Source organism: Eucalyptus grandis, chromosome 4 (genome assembly GCF_016545825.1).
Source record: "Eucalyptus grandis isolate ANBG69807.140 chromosome 4, ASM1654582v1, whole genome shotgun sequence".
Taxonomy (NCBI): domain Eukaryota; kingdom Viridiplantae; phylum Streptophyta; class Magnoliopsida; order Myrtales; family Myrtaceae; genus Eucalyptus; species Eucalyptus grandis.
Window position 1 is genome coordinate 34,885,166 of NC_052615.1, and position 21,124 is coordinate 34,906,289.

The 21,124-nt window shown below is 40.4% G+C and overlaps 4 protein-coding genes across 10 annotated transcripts; 3 read left to right on the forward strand and 1 right to left on the reverse strand.

Moving 5' to 3' along the window:
• Positions 1-550: 550 nt before the first annotated feature.
• Positions 551-4,954, forward strand: LOC104442058 (serine/arginine-rich splicing factor RS41). Of its 2 annotated transcripts, none has more exons than XM_010055349.3 (6): positions 551-706; positions 1,653-1,783; positions 3,144-3,256; positions 3,611-3,846; positions 4,275-4,532; positions 4,629-4,954. In XM_010055349.3, the coding sequence occupies exons 2-6, from the start codon at positions 1,678-1,680 to the stop codon at positions 4,663-4,665; spliced, it is 750 nt and encodes a 249-aa protein (XP_010053651.1). In that variant the 5' UTR covers positions 551-706; positions 1,653-1,677; the 3' UTR covers positions 4,666-4,954. The 2 variants fall into 2 exon arrangements, with proteins under 2 accessions (XP_010053651.1, XP_010053653.1); XM_010055351.3 differs by lacking the exon at positions 551-706 and adding an exon at positions 2,724-2,962 and having other exon boundaries at positions 1,657-1,783.
• Positions 4,955-8,277: 3,323 nt separating this feature from the next.
• On the forward strand, positions 8,278-11,972 carry LOC104442060 (protein CELLULOSE SYNTHASE INTERACTIVE 1). Of its 3 annotated transcripts, XM_010055352.3 has the most exons (3): positions 8,278-8,832; positions 8,986-9,079; positions 10,021-11,972. In XM_010055352.3, the coding sequence occupies exon 3, from the start codon at positions 10,074-10,076 to the stop codon at positions 11,754-11,756; it is 1,683 nt and encodes a 560-aa protein (XP_010053654.1). In that variant the 5' UTR covers positions 8,278-8,832; positions 8,986-9,079; positions 10,021-10,073; the 3' UTR covers positions 11,757-11,972. The 3 variants fall into 3 exon arrangements, with proteins under 3 accessions (XP_010053654.1, XP_010053655.1, XP_018727885.1); XM_010055353.3 differs by lacking the exons at positions 8,278-8,832; positions 8,986-9,079 and adding an exon at positions 9,422-9,718; XM_018872340.2 differs by lacking the exons at positions 8,278-8,832; positions 8,986-9,079 and adding an exon at positions 9,732-9,749.
• Positions 11,973-13,081: 1,109 nt separating this feature from the next.
• On the forward strand, positions 13,082-15,627 carry LOC104442061 (peroxisomal membrane protein 11D). 2 transcript variants are annotated; one of them, XM_010055354.3, is made up of 8 exons: positions 13,082-13,258; positions 14,034-14,238; positions 14,342-14,416; positions 14,504-14,578; positions 14,671-14,751; positions 14,876-14,950; positions 15,057-15,230; positions 15,427-15,627. In XM_010055354.3, exons 2-8 carry the CDS (start codon positions 14,047-14,049, stop codon positions 15,460-15,462), a joined length of 708 nt encoding a protein of 235 aa, XP_010053656.1. In that variant the 5' UTR covers positions 13,082-13,258; positions 14,034-14,046; the 3' UTR covers positions 15,463-15,627. The 2 variants fall into 2 exon arrangements, with proteins under 2 accessions (XP_010053656.1, XP_039167283.1); XM_039311349.1 differs by lacking the exon at positions 13,082-13,258 and adding an exon at positions 13,293-13,422.
• A 623-nt stretch (positions 15,628-16,250) lies between these two features.
• Positions 16,251-20,923, reverse strand: LOC104442062 (F-box protein At4g00755). 3 transcript variants are annotated; one of them, XM_039311348.1, is made up of 6 exons: positions 20,769-20,923; positions 19,890-20,056; positions 18,617-19,030; positions 18,364-18,530; positions 17,612-17,730; positions 16,251-16,726 (listed from the first exon to the last, which is right to left on the reverse strand). In XM_039311348.1, the coding sequence occupies exons 2-6, from the start codon at positions 20,011-20,013 to the stop codon at positions 16,459-16,461; spliced, it is 1,092 nt and encodes a 363-aa protein (XP_039167282.1). In that variant the 5' UTR covers positions 20,014-20,056; positions 20,769-20,923; the 3' UTR covers positions 16,251-16,458. The 3 variants fall into 3 exon arrangements, with proteins under 3 accessions (XP_039167282.1, XP_018727886.2, XP_010053658.2); XM_018872341.2 differs by having other exon boundaries at positions 19,875-20,052; positions 20,769-20,922; XM_010055356.3 differs by having other exon boundaries at positions 19,875-20,056; positions 20,769-20,922.
• Positions 20,924-21,124: the final 201 nt, after the last annotated feature.

Below are 21,124 nucleotides of genomic sequence, written 5' to 3' on the forward strand. Positions count from 1 at the left end.
ACCAAAGATGACATCCAACAATCTAGCTAGAGCCTCATTGGCTCTCGATGAGGCTCAACCTCGTAGTGGTTAGGCGAGGCTTTGCTAAGGCCGGCGAGATCACAGGCTAGAGAGGGAGAAAGAAGGTAAGGAAAAAAGAAAAAAAATCTCATGAAATTATAAAAAAATTAAAAGAAATTATTAGTTAAAAAAATTAAGAATCGTACCTAACACATTATTGATCATTTTCTATTTTGGAAGTAGAAATTTTGTACAATTACTTAACGTATTCTAATGCCATAAATTCGTCTAGGAAATAGAATAAGAAAAATTATATGTAAGTAAAAATTATTCTTGAAAACGGGATGATTACCCAACATTCTCTAATATGTCAAAAACAGAAGAAAACGCACTCTTAATTATATAATAAAACGAGAGCGGGAGCAGGGATTGCAATAGCCCCGTCGCCAAACGAGCCGAGTCAAGGGCATTTCAAAGCGCAACGTCCATGACGCAATTGACGACCCCCCTACGGCGTCGTTTTCCCGCTATCTTCTTCCCCCAGCTCCGGTTCAACTCCTAAAGCGGTCTCTTCCTTCCGGACTCCTCCGTCCTCGAGCTGCGCAAGGAAAAACACACAGCAGGCGCTCCGCGATCTGGGGCCGTCGTCTCCGGCTGCCTAGGGTTTAGCCCCAACATCCTCCGCAAAGTCTCCCCCTCCCCGCAGGTAAGTCCCCCTCTCGCCCCTCCCCATGCTCGCCGCCCGATGCATTTTCTTGGCGCCGCGTGGTTTGTGTACGGTCGTGTCGAGGTTGAAGCGGATCGGAGATCTGGTTCGGTTTCCGGCCGGAATTCCGGTCGTCGCTCGTCCGGCCTCGGAATACAGTGAATTCGCCCTTCTGTTCGGCCCGGCGTTTTGTGCGTTTTGGGTGCGGTGTCTGATGCTTTCGATTGGGTGCTCTTCTTCGTGGATCGCTGGAAACGAGAGGATTTTCTTCGTTAAGCTCGTCTCGTGCCTCGAGGTTTCGCGCACTAGGAGCTGGAAATTCGCTGACCGGTGTTTAGAAATTTGTTTCTTTTCGAGCGAAATGTTTTGGGTTTTTAAGAGCGCTGGAGCGCTGTGAAAATGCTGCGAGAACGGAGCTCTTTTTGCGTTTGGTGCTGGAAGGACATTGTGGAGAAGGAATTGATTGTAGTTTGATTTATTTTCTTTCGAACCATTTGTTGGGGCTCCAAGAATGGCAAAGTCTGCTGAGAGTGTAATTCTAGTTTCACTTGCAATTTTGTAGGTTTGATTGAAAAATTAAACTAGATCTACGATGTGATTGCATTTTTTCTGTGTTACAATAACCCACGGGACATGCATCACCACCCAAGTCTTAAAATTGGAGTGGATTCGCCTTTTAGATGTTTGGGTGCAAATCCAACTGCATTGTTTGGAGTGTGTCACTTCGTGTAGAATAGCGAATGCACTGTAAAATTGTCATGTTGAGGTAAATTGATTGAGATAGTTGTTGCATATTTCTAAGAGTATGAATGTTAAAAATAGCCAGCTAACTGCACTTTAATATTTATCTTAATAAACTTATTTACTTCATAGTTCTTAAATTCTGCTCTTCATCCACACTCACGTCTCTGATAACGATTGTTATACATTTGTGAGCTTTTTGCAGATAATATTGCTTGAACTTGAAGAAAATGAGGCCCATATTTTGCGGTAACCTAGATTATGATGCACGCCAATCTGATGTTGAGCGACTTTTTAAAAGATATGGCAGAGTCGAAAGAGTTGATATGAAATCTGGTAAATTTTCTGCTATTGCATGTTCAGAGTTAGTGTTGGCATCTGTTGAAATGTTATTTTTTGTATCGACACTTATTCCTTATCTATTAATGATTATTGTATCGCAAGCTTTTTGGCCTATTTAGCAGCTATGCAAGCAACCTCGAGCATGAAACTTAGCGAGAACTTCAAAATATGTCTTATATGGATAAGACCTGTCATGCTCATAGTGTAAGACCAAACCAGAAGTGTATGTGCCTTTAAGCATATGAGGCACATATAGACAATTTATTCAGTTTGTATTTATCCTTTTCTTCCTATGTGAGCCTTTCTACTTGAACGCTTGATCTGGAATTTTGGTTACATTATTTACATTAGGTAAGGACAAGATGGGAGATCTAAGAGCTTAAATCTTGCTTTAGTAAGGAGACTCTTTACACCTCAAAATGATGTTGTGAGGAACTTAATCAAACACTGAGAAGGTATTCTGGAAAGAATAGTTATAACAACTTGGTAACTTACTTTCTTAGATCTGGATGTGTAACTTTGTTCCCCAATTTTTATTTTACTTTTGAAGGATGCTTTTGCGTGGATACTCTTGTATTGACTGTTGAGTTGATGTCCTTTATTGGTCATTTGAGAGAGAAAGAGGGAGATTTTAGGTTCTGGACAGTTTGGTTGTGCTTCAGGTGTAATCACTGACTTAATATTTGAAGTGGTGTAGTTGTTGGGATGTCCACTAGCAAATAGACCTAACTAAAGACACTTCTTATCACCCTCAACTTGTCATTGTTCCTGATCACTTTCCAATAATTAGTGAAAGCCTGGAAGTGGTTCGTAAAGAGTCTTTGATGTTCTCTTTGGATACAATAGTTTTGCATGGGCTTGTTGCTTGTTTTTCTTTTGAAGAAAAGCAGATGTTGAAAATGTAGCTCCATGCTCAACTATATCTTTGGCGCAGGATTACTTGGAATATCCATGTACTTCTTGGATGGATGTGCTGTCCTGCATTTCTTTTCTTCCCTGCGCTACGCTTCATCTTCTTGTGTTTTTAAGGAGACCCAACATAATTTGCAATGGCACCAATCATATGATTCCTTGAGACACTATTGCCCTTTCACTTTTCCCGGAATCCCTTCAGTCCTCAATTTTCAACATCTTTCTCTCTAGAGATCTCAACTATCTCACATCCAAAGACAGGTGTTGTGTTGCCTCTCCATAGATTTCTTTTGTTGCTACTTTCACCCTCTCTTTGGGTTCAAGTGATAAATATTAAGAGTGAAATTATGCTGATTTCAAGCTGTCTTCTGTCCTCTTCTTCTGCTTGCTTTTTACTGCCAAAATATATTTGCTCGGGATCCTCAACATTTTGAATTTATAGGATATGCCTTTGTCTACATGGAGGATGAGAGAGATGCAGATGATGCAGTTCGAAGGCTTGATAGAATAGAATTTGGCAGAAAGGGACGCCGACTTCGTGTTGAATGGAGTAAGGTAGGATTGGTGATGATCATTGGTATTTGGACTCATGCGTTTGAATAGGATTATAGTATTTGTTATAGGGTTGAACCAAAGTAGACATTCTGGATGCACTGCTTGACATGCTTCTCTGAGATGATTGGCCTGAAAAAGGAAAAGATGAAAAGACAAAGCATGAATCTAAAATTTACTTAAGGAAAGAAAACATTTTGAGGTTCGAGAATGAGAATCAAAATATGAGTTCTTTCATGACTTCAACCTTTCCCTTTAGAAAGATTGTATATTTTCTCTGAGGCAGATACAAATTGATTTGGTTCAGGTGGTCTATGAGATCACTTTGCTGACTGTTTTAACAATTCTGTCTCCCAGGATGATAATGGTGGTAGAAGGGGTGGTGGTTCCAGAAGATCCGCAGCTAGCACGAGACCATCGAAGACCCTGTTTGTCATTAATTTTGATCCAATACATACTAGGCCCAGGGATTTGGAGAGGCATTTTGATCCATATGGAAAGATAGCAAATATAAGGATCAGAAGGAATTTCGCATTTGTCCAATATGAGACACAGGAGGATGCTACAAGGGCCTTGGATGCGACAAATATGAGGTTTGATTGTCCTGAGAACTTCAAATTTATTCTTCTAATATGGGGTCCTTGAGACTGTTATGGTTAAAGTTTGTTTAGTAGGAGTTTTTGAGATAATCTACATCCCATATTCTTCTGATAAAATTATTTTGAGGGGAATGGTTATCACTTATCACAAAGTAGTTCCAATGTCTGTTCATGACATTACCTCAGTTTATCTCTGCAGTGTGTGATGCCATAGCACCCCTATTATGCTTACTGCTGTCAGAAGGTGGTGCTTAGTTTTTCTTATTTGTTATTCTAAGTAGTGGGAATCCAAGAAGTGCAACATGACACGCTACTTGGAATATCAAGGGACAGGACTGAGCTTTTAGGCTATTTATCTTATCGAAGTATAATGGGATACGACCCTTGTCATATTAATCAAGTAATCATCATTGTGAATGTAGCAAATTGATGGATCGAGTAATCACAGTGGAATATGCAATTAAGGATGATGATGAGAGAGGGAATGGTTACAGTCCTGATAGAAGGGATCGTGATGCGTCTCCTCGTGGAAGGGGACGTGGGAGATCACCAAGTCCATATCGTCGAGATAGGGGTAGCCCTGATTATGGGCGTGGTGCCGTTTCAAATTCTAGAGATGACCCCCGAGGGAGTCCCACATACGACAGAGCTGAAAGCCCTGTAAATGAGAGATATCACAGGTTAGCTTGAATGCAGAGCCTGATTTAAGCATTTCTTTTCCTCTAACTTAATTTGGTTTGTTTCTTTGACTTTTTGAATGTGCTTTGATGTTGTAGCCGTTCACCTCCACCTCGTGAAAGATCTCGTTCTTGAGAAAGCGCAGCAAAGAAGTTATGGCAGGTGATGGTGAGGCTTAGGATATTTATTGTCTGGCGCAGGGTCACTTCTGGAGCTCTGTTAAGGACCTTTTATGTGTACGTTTTGGGTTCTCTTTTAGCTTTAATAGGCTTTGGATTCATAAGGTAGATGTTCGTTTAATCATGTCTGATGTACGGTGGAACTTTGAATGATTGCCGATGTTAACATGCAATATTTTTTTAACCTGAACACCTTGTAGTACTGTGCTTTGGTATGAATTTGCAAATTTTCCGGTTTCCCGCTGTAGAGATTCTGGATATTTGAAAAGCACCCCAGCTTACATTACCCGGTACTGAATTGGTACTTGAGCTTATTAAGAAACGTTTTTTGTGGCGTTTTGGGTAGATTGGAAGTATGATCTCGAGCCTTGCAGCTTTAACGAACTTATGAAACTCCTTCTCTTACGAGTCTAACTTTCTAGTGAGTGGTTAGGGCTCTATATTGCGGAATCATGAATTCATAGTAGGTCAAACTGAGCCCGAGTGGAGCTTAATGCAACTTGGTGGTGGGTTTTTGAGTCAATACATGCTGTGCAGAATTAGAAACGGAGCCTTGTCTGTCCGGCTTGATATATGGCCCTCAGTCAGGAGCTGGCGAAACCTCTCTTGGAAATTGGGAACGTTTGTGTCCTGATGCTTCTTAAGTTCATTTAATTCACATTCAGTTCACCGGACAGAACTTGAACCCGACTGAGTTTCCGAGATGTTCTCTGAGTTCGAAGTCTCAAGATACGCCCGATTTTGACTTTTAAGCAGTACGATCTGTTTATATAATTGTTATTGTTCGTAGGCAGTAGGCTCGGAATCTTGTTGACCCGGCAATATTTCATCGGCCTATTCACATGCCCTTGATGAGTAGGAAAAGGTAGAATCGAAGTCGAAGGTAAAGAAGAGAGAGAAACATCGGGAGACCGATCCGCGCCCTTCCGGTCACGCATCCACGCCTTGGGATAGCTGACAAAAGTGACAACGGACGTCGTCATCCCCACGAGCCACGCTTCTCGGGGCTCTCGCCTCCGCATACCAAAAGGCTGCTCCCGTTCTCTCACGCTGCTCTCCTCTGCTTCGCTAAACATGCACAACTTTCTCTGTTTTTTATTTATTTATTTGTCCCCTTCTCTTTTCTTTTGAATATCAAATCGTTTCAAAAGCATGTCGAGATTCGAATATTAAAATGCACAAGTTCAAGTGAGTGCATGGGAGCTGCCGAGCGCTTTGGCAAGAGTGCTTCGTGTCGTCCCTGTCCAGAAAGGCGAGCTCTCGAAACTGCGTCCGTACGAGTTCCCGAGCCGGCCTCTCTGTTTTTTCCAACATTCAGCTTCTTGAAAATGAAATGCTCTGAAAAAAGAAATGAAAATCCAAACTATATTCTCGAATTGACCCATTTTTAGTTTCCAACATTTGAACCCAGAATGAGTAATACTGAGGATAATGCTACTGTATGAATAAATTCATCATATATAAAGCCTCTTACGGTCAAACCATTTTCTATGTTTGTTGCTCTGACATGCCAGCTTATTTTTTTCGAATTTGTCAATGTAATAAATGCCCTTACATATTGCCTTTTTTTTTTTTTTCTGTGCATGATTATGCCCTCTCCATCGATGGACCAATTTGAATAATCTCTATTTGAAGATGGATGGAGAGTAACAAGGATAAAAAGTCAACACGAATATCGATGGCTTTTGTACTTAGCATTGGCGTCATCAGTGATTGCATCGTACTCTTATCGTTTGAGTCGAACATGAAACAGTATCAAAAGGACGTACAAGGGAGAGGGATCTTGTGGACTGTACATCACGTTCGCATCACAAAACTAGGTTCATTTGCTAGAAAAGTCAATTGATTCTCAATATGACTTTCTTTTTATGGAAAATTTTTATTTTGCTTTCTTTAGCTTACCATGGGCCTAAGAAATTATTAAATCGAGAATCGGTTTCTTCCTTTCTTTCTATCATCTTCCAATGGTAGCTAGGGAGATTTTTATTACAAAACAAGGAAAGAATAGATTGAGAAATTTAAGATTCAAGTCAGTGTTTAGTGGCATGTGCTCATGTTGACTAGGGGAAGGAGCAACTTAGCCATATGGTCCTCGTAAATGAAGTAGATTAATATAGACTACAATCATTTTGCTAACATGGTCATGGATGCATCCCCCGGACTCACTAATAATGTCAAAGCCTAAAAGAAAAAGTGCATCGCTTCATGCATGCGCCCAATTATTATAACATTTTCATTACTTCCTTTAATTTAGCATAGCTAACTAGGCACCCCACTCGATAAAAAATAAGTGAGATCTTTAGTACCAATAATTAATTTAAGTTCTTACAATCTAATACAAAATCATGTATGGCATTGCTCCCGATAAATGGTTTGAGAATGTCAAGTCATCGGTTTAATGCATATAATGTGATTAGCTCGAGAAGTTACTACGTGCGTCCGCGTAATGCCTGGTTTTCAAACTTTTGAATGTACTTAGAAAATGCAGAAAAATAACCCCGAAGTAAAAAAGAAGAAACAGGCTAACAGTGCACGATGTATTAATCGCGTCATTATTTTTTTAAGAGTACGTTTAGTATCATTTCTGTTCAAAATTGTTTCAGAGAACAAAAAAAAAAAAACAAAAAAAAATTATTTTTGTTCCTGAGAACAATTTTTAACCGGAAGAATGCGTTTGGTAAACTTGTTCTTAGAATAAAAAAGAACAAAAACATGTTTGGTAAATTTGTGTTCTTTTTTTTGTTTCTTTAAAGTTTTTAATATTTTTATTTTATTTTTCATTTTTTCTTTCTTTTCTTTTTTTCTTTATTTCTTCCTTGTGGCCGACGGTCTCGCTGAATCCGGGCGAGCCCGAGCTTGCCTAGCCAAGGCGAGGCCGAGCGTTGCCGACGGGCGCGAGGCTTGGCCTCGCCTTGTTTGGGTGAGCCCGAGCTAGCCTAGGTGGCGCTGGATTTGGGCGATCTCAAGCTCGCCTAGCCAAGGTGAGGGCAAGCCTTGCCAAGGGTCGGCGACGCTCTAGCAAGGTCGCCGGCCCTTGATGGCGTTGCCGCCCAAAGGAAATAGAAGAAAAATAGAAGAGAGAGAAAATTTGTTTCTTGAAAGTGTTTCAAAAATAAGAAACAAATTTCTTTTTGTTTCTTGTTTTCGGAAAAAATAGATTTTGAATAAAAACGCAAAGAACGCTGTTTTTTTTTTTTTTCCTCGAAAAAAAAAAAAAACAGGATTTTTATTCATAAACAAAAAAAAAAAAGTTACAAACAAACACCCCCTAACAGTCTCATGATTTTCATTTTCATAGTCAGGAACAATAATTTCAAGGCGAGAAGTGTCCAGCAACACGTGGCATCACCACTGCGGTGAATGTTCAAAAATTTAAGCCAAGCACAAGCACAACGGCTGCCTGGCCCCAATCTCAGCCGTCGGATCATGCGCATTGACCAAGGAATGATTTCTATGTAAGGCTACACAACCCCCTAAGTCCCAGGTCCTTCCTGTAGGATAAGTTTCTTGCATTCTTAAAATATGAAAAAGAAGAAGATACAAGAAACCATAAAGGAAAACGATCTCGGCAGACGAATCTGGGGGACAGAGACACCTGACACCACTCTTCTTCCTAACGAGAGAGAGAGAGAGAGAGAGGTGAAAATGGGTTTGATTTTTGAATGAGTATCTTCATTGTTAAATCTCTATCTGCGTGTCCTAACCTTGTCTGCGATCCAGAAAGGAGGGGAAAAGAAAAGAGAGATTCAGCCACCATTTCTTCTTCTTCTTCTAGTTCATGGTCTTCTTCTTTTCAAGCTAATTTCAAAAGAAAAGAAAGAAGGGAAATTGACCAGCAAGAGTCTACTCTTTCCACCACCTCCCAAAACGAAACAAGAGTAGGTGTGCCTCGTTCTGGCTCTAAAGCGCTATCCCTGTCGTTTTCTCGAGCAACCACCACACAGTCTCCCTCTCTCTCTCCCCCTCCTTCCAGCTCAAAAAAACACGTCTTCTCTTGCTGATCTTGCAAGAGTTCAGCCTTCAGAAAGAGAGAGAGAGATAGAGGAGGTTTCAAGATGAAGCTACGCTGGGTTTCTTTGCTCGGGAAGAAAGAAGGCATTTTTTTGGTTCCCAAGCCTTAAAGGTTGGAGCTTGACGCAGCTATGCGCTTGCTTACTTGAAAAAGTCATTCCTTTGTGGAAGTTTCGAGAAATGCTTTGCTTTCTTTTTCTTTTCTTCCTTTCTTTCAGATACCTTGTGTTTGTTGATCTTACCGTGTTAGCATTTGCCATGGCAGATTTCGTCCGCTCGATGCAACGTTCGGTGCTTTGGATTTCATATCAGAGAGTCCTCTCCGGGTGCTGAAGAAAGTGGAAGCAGTTTGAACCGAGGTAATATGGTCTTTCACGTCTGTTGCTCTTCATTTTCTAATGATGACTATTGTTAGGATTTATTATTGTTTTTTCTTCTTCTTCTTTTATGTGGGGTTGGTTTTCTTGAGCTAAATTTAAATACACTCCATACAACTGTCGATGGAGACTTCTACCTTCTATTCAAAGCAAAGCCCCCTTCTCTCTCTCTCTCTCTCTCTTTGTCTGTGAGTAGCTAGCTGTATTTTATTGGGTTAGATTGGCAATTAAGCTAAAAATCAAAACTTTCTTGTGTTTGAGAGATATAATGAGTCCGAGATAAGAAAAATCTGTGTCCAAAATCTAGAAAAGAAAAATCAGATGCCCAGCTCCACCGTCTTTATGGTTGAAAAGCGAGGTTCCAATCTTCATTCTCACATTAGCATAATTACCCTTTAAAAGTCGCGGAACCACTTTTTTCCCACAGTGAATTAGGACAGTCTTTTCCACGTATCAGCATGCTGCGATGTGTGAGGAATAGTCATTTTCCGCCTCCTTAATTGGACGGCAGCCCTTGGCTCTTGAAAAGTCGAAGCCTTTCGTTTTCACCAACAGTGATATAGCAAGCTTCATGTTGGTCTTGCTGATTTACTCGTCATTTGCATTGATAGCAGTTGAAAAGTAAGTGAAAGGACTCGTGGGGCATCTTTAGGTACTTGTGTCTTATTGGTCGGGGCTTTTTTTTTTTTTTTTTTTCCCGTTCTTTTTTGCACTAAACATGCATTCTATGATCACGCGAGATTCTCGAAGCAATTGATGTTAACTTATTTGCCGTGGCCTATTATATTTTAAATTCTCATTAATGTTGATGATTGCAACTGCTCCCCCACCATTAAATTTTATATATGCAAATATCTTTTCTTTTAGTATTTCTCTCATCTGGATTGATCTCTTAGAAGCCCGTCTGTTTCTCCCACTTGCAGTTGCTAAAAAAACTTCTGGTGATCGATTTTGGTCAATACCCAATTCACAAATCATGGTGGAGGATTCGACGAATGAAGTACCAGAAGATTTGCGGGCTACAGAAGATTGGCTAATTCATGCGCAGGAGCTTGTTCCGTTGGCACTGAGTAAGGCGAGGGAAGTGAAGGGGTTTCCTAGCAGGTGGAAGATGATAATTTCCAAGTTGGAGCAGATCCCATCATGTTTATCGGACCTCTCGAGCCATCCTTGCTTCACGAAGAATGCACTCTGCAAAGAACAGTTGCAGGCAGTTTCGGAAACACTAAGGGAATCGCTTGAATTGGCAGAATTGTGCTTGAAAGAGAAGTATGAAGGGAAACTGAGGATGCAGAGCGATCTGGACTCGTTAGCTGGGAAATTGGACTTGAATTTGGGGGATTGTGGGCTTTTAATCAAGACTGGCATGCTTGGTGAGGCTACAGTCCCACCATCCATGCCCGGTACTTCAACAGAATCTGAGGCTTTATCTTGTAGCAATATTAGGGAGTTGCTTGCTAGGCTTCAGATTGGACACTTGGAGGCAAAGCATAAAGCCCTGGACAATTTAGTAGAAATGCTGAGAGAGGATGAGAAAAATGTTTTGGCTACACTGGGAAGGAGCAATATAGCTGCCATAGTACAATTACTTACCGCAACATCTCCTCGCATTCGTGAAAAAACCGTCACGGTTATATGCTCACTGGCTGAATCTGGCAATTGTGAGAATTGGCTTGTTGCAGAAGGTGTATTGCCCCCTCTAATAAGGCTTCTTGAGTCAGGCAGTGCAGTCGGGAAAGAGAAGGCGGCCATTTCGTTGCAGAGCCTCTCAATGTCTGCAGAAACAGCCCGGGCCATTGTTGGGCATGGCGGGGTACGCCCCCTGATTGAAATTTGTCGAGGTGGTGATTCTGTCTCCCAGTCTGCGGCTGCCAGTACTTTGAAGAGCATATCAGCTGTCCCTGATGTCCGGCAAACTCTGGCTGAGGAAGGCATTGTGAAGGTCATGATTGATCTTCTTGATCACGGAATTCTACTTGGATCCAAAGAATACGCGGCAGAGTGCTTGCAAAACCTGACTGTAAGCAATGAGAATTTAAGGAGGAACGTTGTATCAGAGGGTGGGGTTCGAAGCTTGTTGGCTTATCTTGATGGTCCATTGCCTCAGGAATCCGCAGTCGGGGCATTGAGGAACTTGGTGGGGTCCATCTCAGTCGAAACCCTAGTATCTCTTGGTTTTCTTCCCCGCATGGCTCATGTGCTTAAGTCAGGGTCACCAGGTGCGCAGCAAGCAGCTGCTTCGGCCATTTACAGGGCGTGCAGCTCTGTTGAGATGAAAAAATTGGTGGGTGAAGCTGGTTGCATTCCCCTGCTTGTGAAATCGCTTGATGCGAAATCAAACAGCAGGAGGGAGGTTGCCGCACAAACGATCTCAAGCTTGATGACAGTTTCACAGAACTGTAGAGAGGTCAAGAGAGATGAGAAAAGCGTGCCTAGTTTGGTCCAACTGCTTGATCCGAGTCCTCAGAACACTGCAAAAAAGTATGCTGTTTCCTGCTTAATGAGTCTTTCCTCCAGTAAGAAATGTAAGAAGTTGATGATCTCCTATGGGGCGATTGGGTATTTGAAGAAGCTTAATGAAATGGATGTTCCGGGAGCCAAGAAACTGCTCGAGCGTTTGGAGAAAGGGAAGCTGAGGAGTCTGTTTAGTCGGAAATAGGAGAGAGACACATTAATCCCTCTGTACATTTTAGGTTCTTATTTACGATAAATGTTTCATTGTCTGTATGAAACGGGGGAGTTGATGGATCTGAACTGCAATGCGTAAGCCTGCTAATACATGGAATACCGTTACATAAAGCTAATAATTCTGCTTTTTTCAACTGTGTACATACGGCGGCTGCCTGTGATATTCTCAAGATATTTTCTTGTTCTACTTCTCCTGTTCTGTAATTATCCTCTTATCTTTCGGAGCGTGAATGTCTGAGACTACTTTGGACATGACAAAAATTTTCCGCCTTGTTTTGCAGCAAAATTCAGGAGCATGTCGTGTAATGAACAGAAATTAAGGAGCTTATCCTTTCTATATTTGCTTTATCCGTTCACCAAGTTTTGCCACTGGCCGACTAACCTGAACTATTTAGTTCAGCATAAGAGAGTTGGTCATTTTCTTTTCTGGGCTGCTAGAACTCAAAATTGGCCAATTCAGATGAGCGTTGAAGGCAACTGAAGTGCTTGTGCCAACGTGAGGAAAAGCTAAATTACACAGCTTTAGAGCAGCTGGTCGAAGTGTAATGGTGACTTGACCCCCCATATTATTCGGCAATGAATGGTGACACTGGACAACTTAGACATGGTTATGATTGATTAATCATCTTACATTAAAAATATATGAAATGTATTCCAATAGCAATCCAGGTAGAATTCTTCCGAATCATTAGAAGTGTGTGGAACAGACAATTGATATCATCCTACAGGTGGTATTTCAAATGTTGGGTGTGGAAGCTGACTGAGAATGCCTTTTTATCACCTCGCTGCAACACAGGAAGGGGGAAATGTCGTGAGCACCGCCCATCTTGCCACTTGCTTCCGAAAAAATGGATTGGGATCCGCATTTTAACATTTTTATGCAAGTGGACCTTGATTTGGACTTCCTTCATGCAGATTTACTTTGTGAGAGCCCAGAGTTTTGGACAGTGAAGTGCTGATTGTGGGCTTTTGTCCAACCTGATGGAAAATGCCAAAATCTCTCAAAATCACCAAAATAAATAAATAAAATAAAATAAAATAAAATAAAATACTCAAGAAACAAAACAGGGTTGAATCAGCAGCTGATAGAAGAACTCAATCCATTTTAGTTTTTTCTGGTTCTTCTGATAAAAGAAAAATAAAAGAGAGGCAGATAATTGCAATAGTAGTAGTAAGCAAAAATTTTGAAAGGAATGAACGGAAGAAGATTGGCTAATTGGTGGGTGTGGTGGCGTTTGTATTCTGATGAACTGGTTTTTGTTTGTTTGTCTTGGTTTCTGAGGACCAAAGAAGCCTTTATCACAGCCTATCGCCAAAACAGAGCATCGATAGCTTCAACTGCTCACACACACACACAAACTCTCTCATTTCATTTCATAATCCTACTGGCTTTGAGAGACAGAAGCAAAGAGAAAAGTGCACCAGAATTTTGGTGCTTTTCAAGCTTAATCATCAATATCAGCTCTTGCTTTGGTACTCCTCTCTCTCTCTATCTCCAACCCGTCCCCCTCCCTCCCTCTCTCTCTCTCTCTGTCTCTCTTTCTCTCTCTCTCTGCATTGTAATGAAGAAGTACAAGCTAATTGCTAAGAAAAGATAGAACAACGAGAGAACCCAATTCATCGGTTAGGATTTTTAGGTATAAAAGACGACTCTTTTGTTATCAAGTTGTGGACTTTTCAGGATCACTTGCTGCATTAATCTCTGGTTTGTTTTAGTCAGCCCAGCTGATACATGTCTTTAGGTTGGTGGTTTGTATTCTAATCATTTTCTTTTCATGGTATTACGTTCATTGTAAAAGCAGGATATAACGTTGATTCTAAATCTTTGAATTCCTCATGTATTGTGATAGTCTTCTTGGTTGCATGAGTCCATTTAATTTCGTTGGTTTTGCCTAATGTTCATACAGTTAAACAGCCCCTGAATCATTACAAAGTCCGCTTGAGGGATAGTCATCTGTTTGTTTAGATTTTGGTTAAGTGGATGAATGATTCTAAGCACAGAAAGATTGATGAAGCTCTGAAGAAACTGTGTCCTTATCTTTAAGAAGCATTTCCTCTCCGTTGTCTGCTAAATGGAAGTTTTGTTTTTGCTTTTTATAGATGCCTTTTGAATTATATCAGTTCTTTTGCTTTTTCTTTTATCCAAGACATATATGGCCTATCCGAACTGAACTTTTTCAAAAGGAAAAAGAAAAGGAATTTTGGTATGTTGACATGATTAACCACAGTACTTTTCTCTTACGGATAGATTGGTCTATAAGATGAGTTCCATTGATGTCGTGCGAGCGGAACTTGCTCTTGCTGTTCTCTATTTGAACAAGGCTGAGGCAAGGGACAAGATATGCAGGGCCATACAATATGGCTCAAGATTTTTGAGTAAAGGAGAGCCTAGTACAGCTCAAAATGTCGAGAAATCAACCAGCTTGGCAAGGAAGGTCTTTCGTCTTTTTAAGGTTGTAAACAGTTTCTCTGACAAACTTTCTAGTTTCTATTCGAATGCTCTAATTTGCCTGTTGCTAACCTTTGCATAATATGCGTTGTTTCCCCTATTTGCAGTTCATCAATGATCTCCATGCCCTTATAAGTCCAGCTCCTCAAGGAACACCCCTTGCTCTTGTTTTGCTAGGAAAGGTAAGACTACTCCATCCTTGTCTCAAACCTGTCCCAAGTGTTTTTTAACTTCACGCTGTCTGATAAAATTGCTGCCTGGTTCCTCAGTCCAAAAATGCACTATTGTCAACTTTCTTGTTCCTTGATCAATTTGTCTGGCTCGGTCGAACTGGCATCTACAAGGTATGCATGTTATCTTCTTGCTATTGTGCATTTCATTGTCTTTCAAAAGTTCTGTGAATTGAAAACAAAGTGGTATATCTTGTTTGACATAGAACAAAGAACGTGCTGAGCTGATGGGCCGCGTATCACTCTTCTGCTGGATGGGTTCCTCAGTATGTGCTACATTGGTCGAGGTTGGTCTTTTCTCCAATCTAGTGATGACACTTCATCTTTTGGCTAATGCCTTAGCCTCTCAAGGACCATTCCAAAACTAAACCAAAGCATTGCTTCATTATTTGTTTTTGTCACATGCATCAGCTTGGGGAGTTGGGAAGGCTCTCCGTATCAATGAAGAAGCTAGAGAATGATCTAAAGAAGGGTGAAAAGTATCATGTAGGTCATAATGCTCTCTCACTTACTAAGCCACTTAACTTCTTGTCGCCGCCTCTGTCATGCTGGCTAAATTACCATCCCTTCTTGACACCTACTTTCTGTGCAGAATGAACAATACCGTGCTAAGGTTCGACAATCAAATGAGAGGTCTCTAGCCCTTATCAAGGCAGCCATGGATATAGTGGTTGCTGTTGGGCTGCTTCAGTTGGCCCCTAAGAAGGTCACTCCTCGTGTAACTGGAGCTTTTGGATTTGTCACCTCCTTAATCTCTTGTTATCAGGTAATTGTGAAGTCCATGCCATCTTCTCGATGATGTCTCAACTTCGTCTCTCTTGCCACATTGTCAAGTCTAATGGGGGAGGCAATTAGTCGCATAGTGCTCGTTGAGTTTTGAGTATCTCATGCCATGTCTTTTGCATCTTTTAACAAACACATGCTGCCAACTTTCTGATGATTAATCTGATTCTTTTGTGCAGTTGCTTCCATCGCCACCCAAGTCGAAGACATCGTGAAGCAAGGAGTCGGTAGATTTAAGAGGCTTTCATGTTGTAATCGCGATAACCACAGACGCATATCCATGTTGGTGTAAGCTCATCGGCAATATGCCAACTTGTGTTGTGATAATTAAATACCTGCAATTATTTATCACCTATATTACCCACCAAATTCTGCCGTTCCTTTTGAAGTTGTGATCCGCTAGTCAATGACCATGGCAATCTTTTGGCTTGCTTAGTTCCAGAGACGCTACATACAATACTAAAACCGCAGACCACCCATTTTTTCCATGCATCAGCACATTATCTGATGTGTTATTAGCCAAAAAAATGGGAAAAGAATGTTTGCGCGAGTAGCAAGGCATAAGGAATGCCAATCTTCGTCACGATGTTATGCTGACTCCAGTGAATTGCACTGATCTCATGAGTCCACTGCAGGTGATGCATGTTCTAGTTCTAATATTGCTGAGAAATGCTTTCCTCTTGCTTAATGGACCGTAAATGTTAGGCATCTTAGCCGCATGGTAATTAAGGTTGACATCAATCAACTTGGCACTGTATTGTTCACCGACTTATGTTATCATTTCTACAAATCTCATATTTGGTCTAAAACCAGAAACGAATGAGGAATCCACCTCAATTTTGAAGAGGATGCCCCAGGATGTCTACCACCTCTTTGCCATAAGATTTTGGAATGCAAATATGAAAACATTAACTCAACAAGTATCAAAATGACCCAAATTAAACAAAAGCCCACTTGGACAAACTACAAAAGAAAAAAGAGCATAAGAGAAGGGGTCAATGTTAAAAGAGAAATGATGAACGAGATGAAATCAAGTTGTACTACACAATTCGACCGAATATACACATGAAGAGAAGGGGTCAATGTTAAATACTCCCTTTCGTCAAGAGAGGTCCATGACCAAAAATAAAGACCTCTACTGGGATCCCCCTTTTTTTGAAGGGGGAAAAGTTACATAAACGAGAAGACATAGAACTGACTCATTGCCGAAGTCATACAAACTCTTCATCTGAATCATCTTGCTCTTCATCCCATATATCCTCAACATCTCTCACGTTACCACGAAGCATATTGAGTATGTATTCCAAGTTTCTCACACGTCTCTGCAGTTCCAAGCTGGAAATTCGACGAGGACTGCTTTCAGGTAAGCTTTCTTTTTTGTAACTAAGAGCCTTCAGAACAAACTTTCCAGATGGTTCGATTATTTCAACGCCAAATGTAGGTGTTAAAGGTCGCCCTGAAACTCGAACATGAGAGACACTGCAAGATGCCATATTAAGAGTATCAAATTGCGCCCCAAAACCAGTCACATCCTACTTCTCTTGGACCATCGGCATTTTAAATCCTAGCTATAGAAACTTTTACCAAACTGGTCATACCACACAAAAGGTTTCCACCATAACCCATAAATACCTCAAATTTGATCAACTCATAAAATAAGTTCATGATACTAGCACAAGGAAAAAGAAGGTGAAAATATGAAGTCAGCAGATACCAAGTATTGAGCAAAGATCTTATTTAAAGCTCCTGAAAATAAAAAAACAGTAACATAAGCACCATTGAATACAATTAGTTCACTCCATTTAAACACTAAGTTACTTATTGCCTTCCTTTATTAGCTTTAAAAATCATGGGGAAATTCGACATGATTGCAAATGACCTTAAAAGTCCAAATGTACAAATTTCTGAAGAATTCAAGATGTTCAATTAGAAAAGTCAAACTGCATTAAAATATGAAAAGACAAAAGTAAAAGTCGCACCAAATTGGCACTTGAAATGCAAGATCTCTGTTGCCATTTCTTCAAGTTTATAAGGAGAGGAGCCAAAAAGAAATGGACCATCCACAAGATTATAGAATGCAAAAATGACCATTGAAGAGCTCTTTTGTAATTTATAGTTCTCATACAAAGCAAACCACCACTTCCATCTTTCCATATGTAGGTAAAAATATTGTCAATGAACTATTCATGCGCATGGATTATATGACAGACTATGCATAATTTTAGAAGTCGAAAGTCTAAGAAGGATATTCTAAAATTGCTTGTGAAAGAACAATGGAAGCTAAGACAGACAGAATAGATACTTGCAGAAAAGAGTTTAAGCACCAAAGTAATCTGTCACAAGGATAAAAGTGTGCAGACCAACCAAATATAAAACAAGCCATCCATTTCCTGCCTCTGCACCCTGCCAAGCAGCTCAACAAGAAGGAATCCGCCTATACAAAGAACAGGCTTGGGCAACTTGAATTCCTGCAAACAGTTCTCCTATGAAAGACAGAAATTACATGGTCAGCCAAAAAAAAAAATCCTCCAAAAGATACAATTTTCCGTGAATCATGTCACATTCAAGCCCTTAATTATTCGAGAGTGACAACCACTCCACACTCTAACTCCAAAGACATTCTGTCTACTAATACTCTGACCATCATGTCATGGCGATCATTAATTTGTGGGCGATGCTAACAACAACTCATAGTAGGTCTCTTAACACTTGCCGGGCTGCTATTTCTCTTCCCTTATAAAGAAAGAACTTATTGTAAGGACAAAAAATTCTGCTACTCAACAAAGCAAGACAGAAAGGTAAAAAAGAGAAATTGGTATCTTTGGAAAATGATGACAATCTTAAGGTGAGGAACACAGTTAAAACACATGACTGAAGTACACAAAAAGGGAATCAACAACTTTATGGTCCTGTATTGTTCTTTCCCCATATAAGGAAGCAAGTGGAAGATTAAGCGTGCTCCTAAAACGTAATGAAAGCAGAAAGAAATGTACTGCATATTATACACAAAAAGAGAATTAACAACTTTATCCAAGTCCGCATTCTTCCAAGGGGCAGTAGAGACTAGTAGATGAAACAACTAACACCATGTAGCAGGAACAAAGAGCCACACTTGCCTGAGCCATGGGAAACTCTGGGGAAGTGTAAGTCCATACAAACTTATCATTTGGAGAAATATGACATGATTGATCGACCGAATCGAGATCCAATGAAGCTTTAGAATAACCCATCTGAAATCGCACAGATTTGGCTGAATATATAGGTGATCCTCGCTGGAAAAAAGCTGCCCACAACAATAATTTAATTTATTTAAGATACAATTAAACACAAAAATCGACAAGAGAAGCACAAAAAGAAATCAGGAAAAACCTTTAAAAGGTTGGATGTCGATCTCAGTAATAACACTCAAATCACCGACCAGTTTGTAGATCAAAGTCTCAGGCACAGCAGGATTCTTTTGCCCTTTACTGGACCAGTATGAGGCAATCCTTCCAACCCTATCTCTAATTTCCAGAGTATTATTTATACCCTCCTCCGGGAAATTGTCAGTGCTGGAAGCGCTTATGGCATCTGAAATACACTCCCTGTCAACAATTGATCTAGCACAATGAGACAGAAAACCATAGACCCTATGCTCCCTTTCCAGAACATCCCATTCTTTAGTGTTGCTAGAACCAGTTTCACCATCACTTTTGAAGGAGCAGCTTTCGGTGACACGATCAACTCCATACAACTGAGGAAACATTTTGAGGCATAGTTGCTTGGAAAGACCATTGGAGATCACTGCACAAAGCCAAAAACCAAAATCATTCAATTGACAATATGATCGAGATCCGTGAACTGATTTAACATCCAAAAATGAAGTCAAAGATCCAGCATAATTGTTACTGCAACACAACAAAATGTGTTGAATTGATTAATGACAAATTAATTGATGAACAGTTGCTTCATAGAAAAAGATGCCGATAATCTACCAGGTCTTTCCAATTATTAATTAGAAAAATGGAATATAATCATGTCACTACATATCTAGAAAGATTAGATAAACAGAGCAATATCTTAAAACTTAGTTCCAAGCTCTCTGTCAAATTAATTGTATTATTTCCTGAATGCCTATGCCAAAATAAAAATCTGCCTCTTCTAAATGAACCGCTTTGCATTACAAACATCACTAGCATATGCTCAAAATTTGCCAGAGCACATCGTATTTCATGCAAATTCACAATGCACTACAGCAGCACAAAGCAATAAAAGCCATCTATGGTAAAGCAACTCTCCTTAAAATGTAATTCAATTGAATGTCCACACTTCATCAACCAAGCACAATGGATAGAAAACCCATTTCCAATGAGTTGGCATAGAACTTTATTATCAGAATGAACTTGCCGATCCACGTAACTTCATCAGCTAGGTACTATTGCTATAGTGGGTACAATCCAATCACACCAAAAAGAACTACTTTAGCATCCTCTTCCATACATAAAAGAGAGACAATAATGTACATATATCCCATCAAGGAGAGCTAAACACACTCTTCCATGCATGAAAGATAACTAAACAGATGGAGAGAATTAGACATAATAACATCAAAAGAAACTAGCTTTATTCTCGATTTTCATCAGCATACCAAATTCGTGCCAACCTCGCGAAACACAGCTAGCTCGAGCGAGATCACAAGGGTCGCCCAAAGTCATGAGTATGTCAAACGACATGTCCAAATCAAGTCTTGGCAAAAAATCCTCAGAAGTATCCATTTCTGCCGGCATAAGCAAGCTCCAGATAGATGCCTTCTCGAACCTCAAAACCTACCTAAGCATCATAATCAACCACAATCAAATCACCCTTAGAATTTTTATTTTTTTTAAAAAAAAAAAAGGACATTTAGATCACCGAACGCATCAAGGCACAACATTTATAGTTACTTTTATAATTCAACATAGTACAGTAAAACTAAAAAATTTAGAGTTCACACCTCTGTACGTAAAAGAAAATCAAGAAAATTGGAGTCGAAACCGAACAAAAAATTCCCCCATAAGTTCGTAATTTTGTTACACCACAAACACTAGGCCGGGCTCCCTTTCTCGTTCCCGAATTTCCGATCATTCACAAAATGCCCTCACGCACAGATGCGCGAGAATCTAATTCACTCCGCGGGGGAGAAATTCAATCGCATTGAAGAAACGACCAAAAATTCATCCTTTTTTTCTCTCCCAATTCCACAACACGCAAAATCCCACAAAATCGAAAAACCGAAAGACGAGGATCGACCCCGACCGACATTCAAGAACCCAATCAAGCAACGAGCAAGCGAGAGACGGAGCTAGACGGAGCGAGAGAGAGAGAGAGAGAGAGAGAGAGAAGGGCAATTCGAAGACGGGGTAAAACCACCACCGATTCGGAGCCCGCGGAGGGACGAATCCCAATCGGAATTCAGCGAGCGATGCACCAACTGAACAAAGCAAAAGAGTACAGAAACCGACGCGGACGGACAGAGAAAAAGAGGGGGGGCCGGAATTCCCACCTTCCGTCGCCGATGCGCCGGACCCTCATCGAGGTCTTCCTCCGAAACCCTAGATTGCGAGCAGAGGAAATGGTTTGATGGAGAGAGCGTGGTCGTGGCGTTTGGTTATGACTATCAGGAAGATGATTATCTGCGAGCGAAAGAGAGAGAGAGTGATGCAAGAAAACAACGTTAAACGCGAGCGAGGCCAAATTTGTAAATACCGATGACTTTTCGAAACCTGCTTTTTATTTCTTTAATAATTGCCTTTTTGGTAAGGAAATTTCGGCTCTCGTCTGTTTGCGTGTAATTTAAGAAAAACATTAAAATTACGATAACATTGCTGATCGTTCATTTCAAAGATAATAAGATTCCAT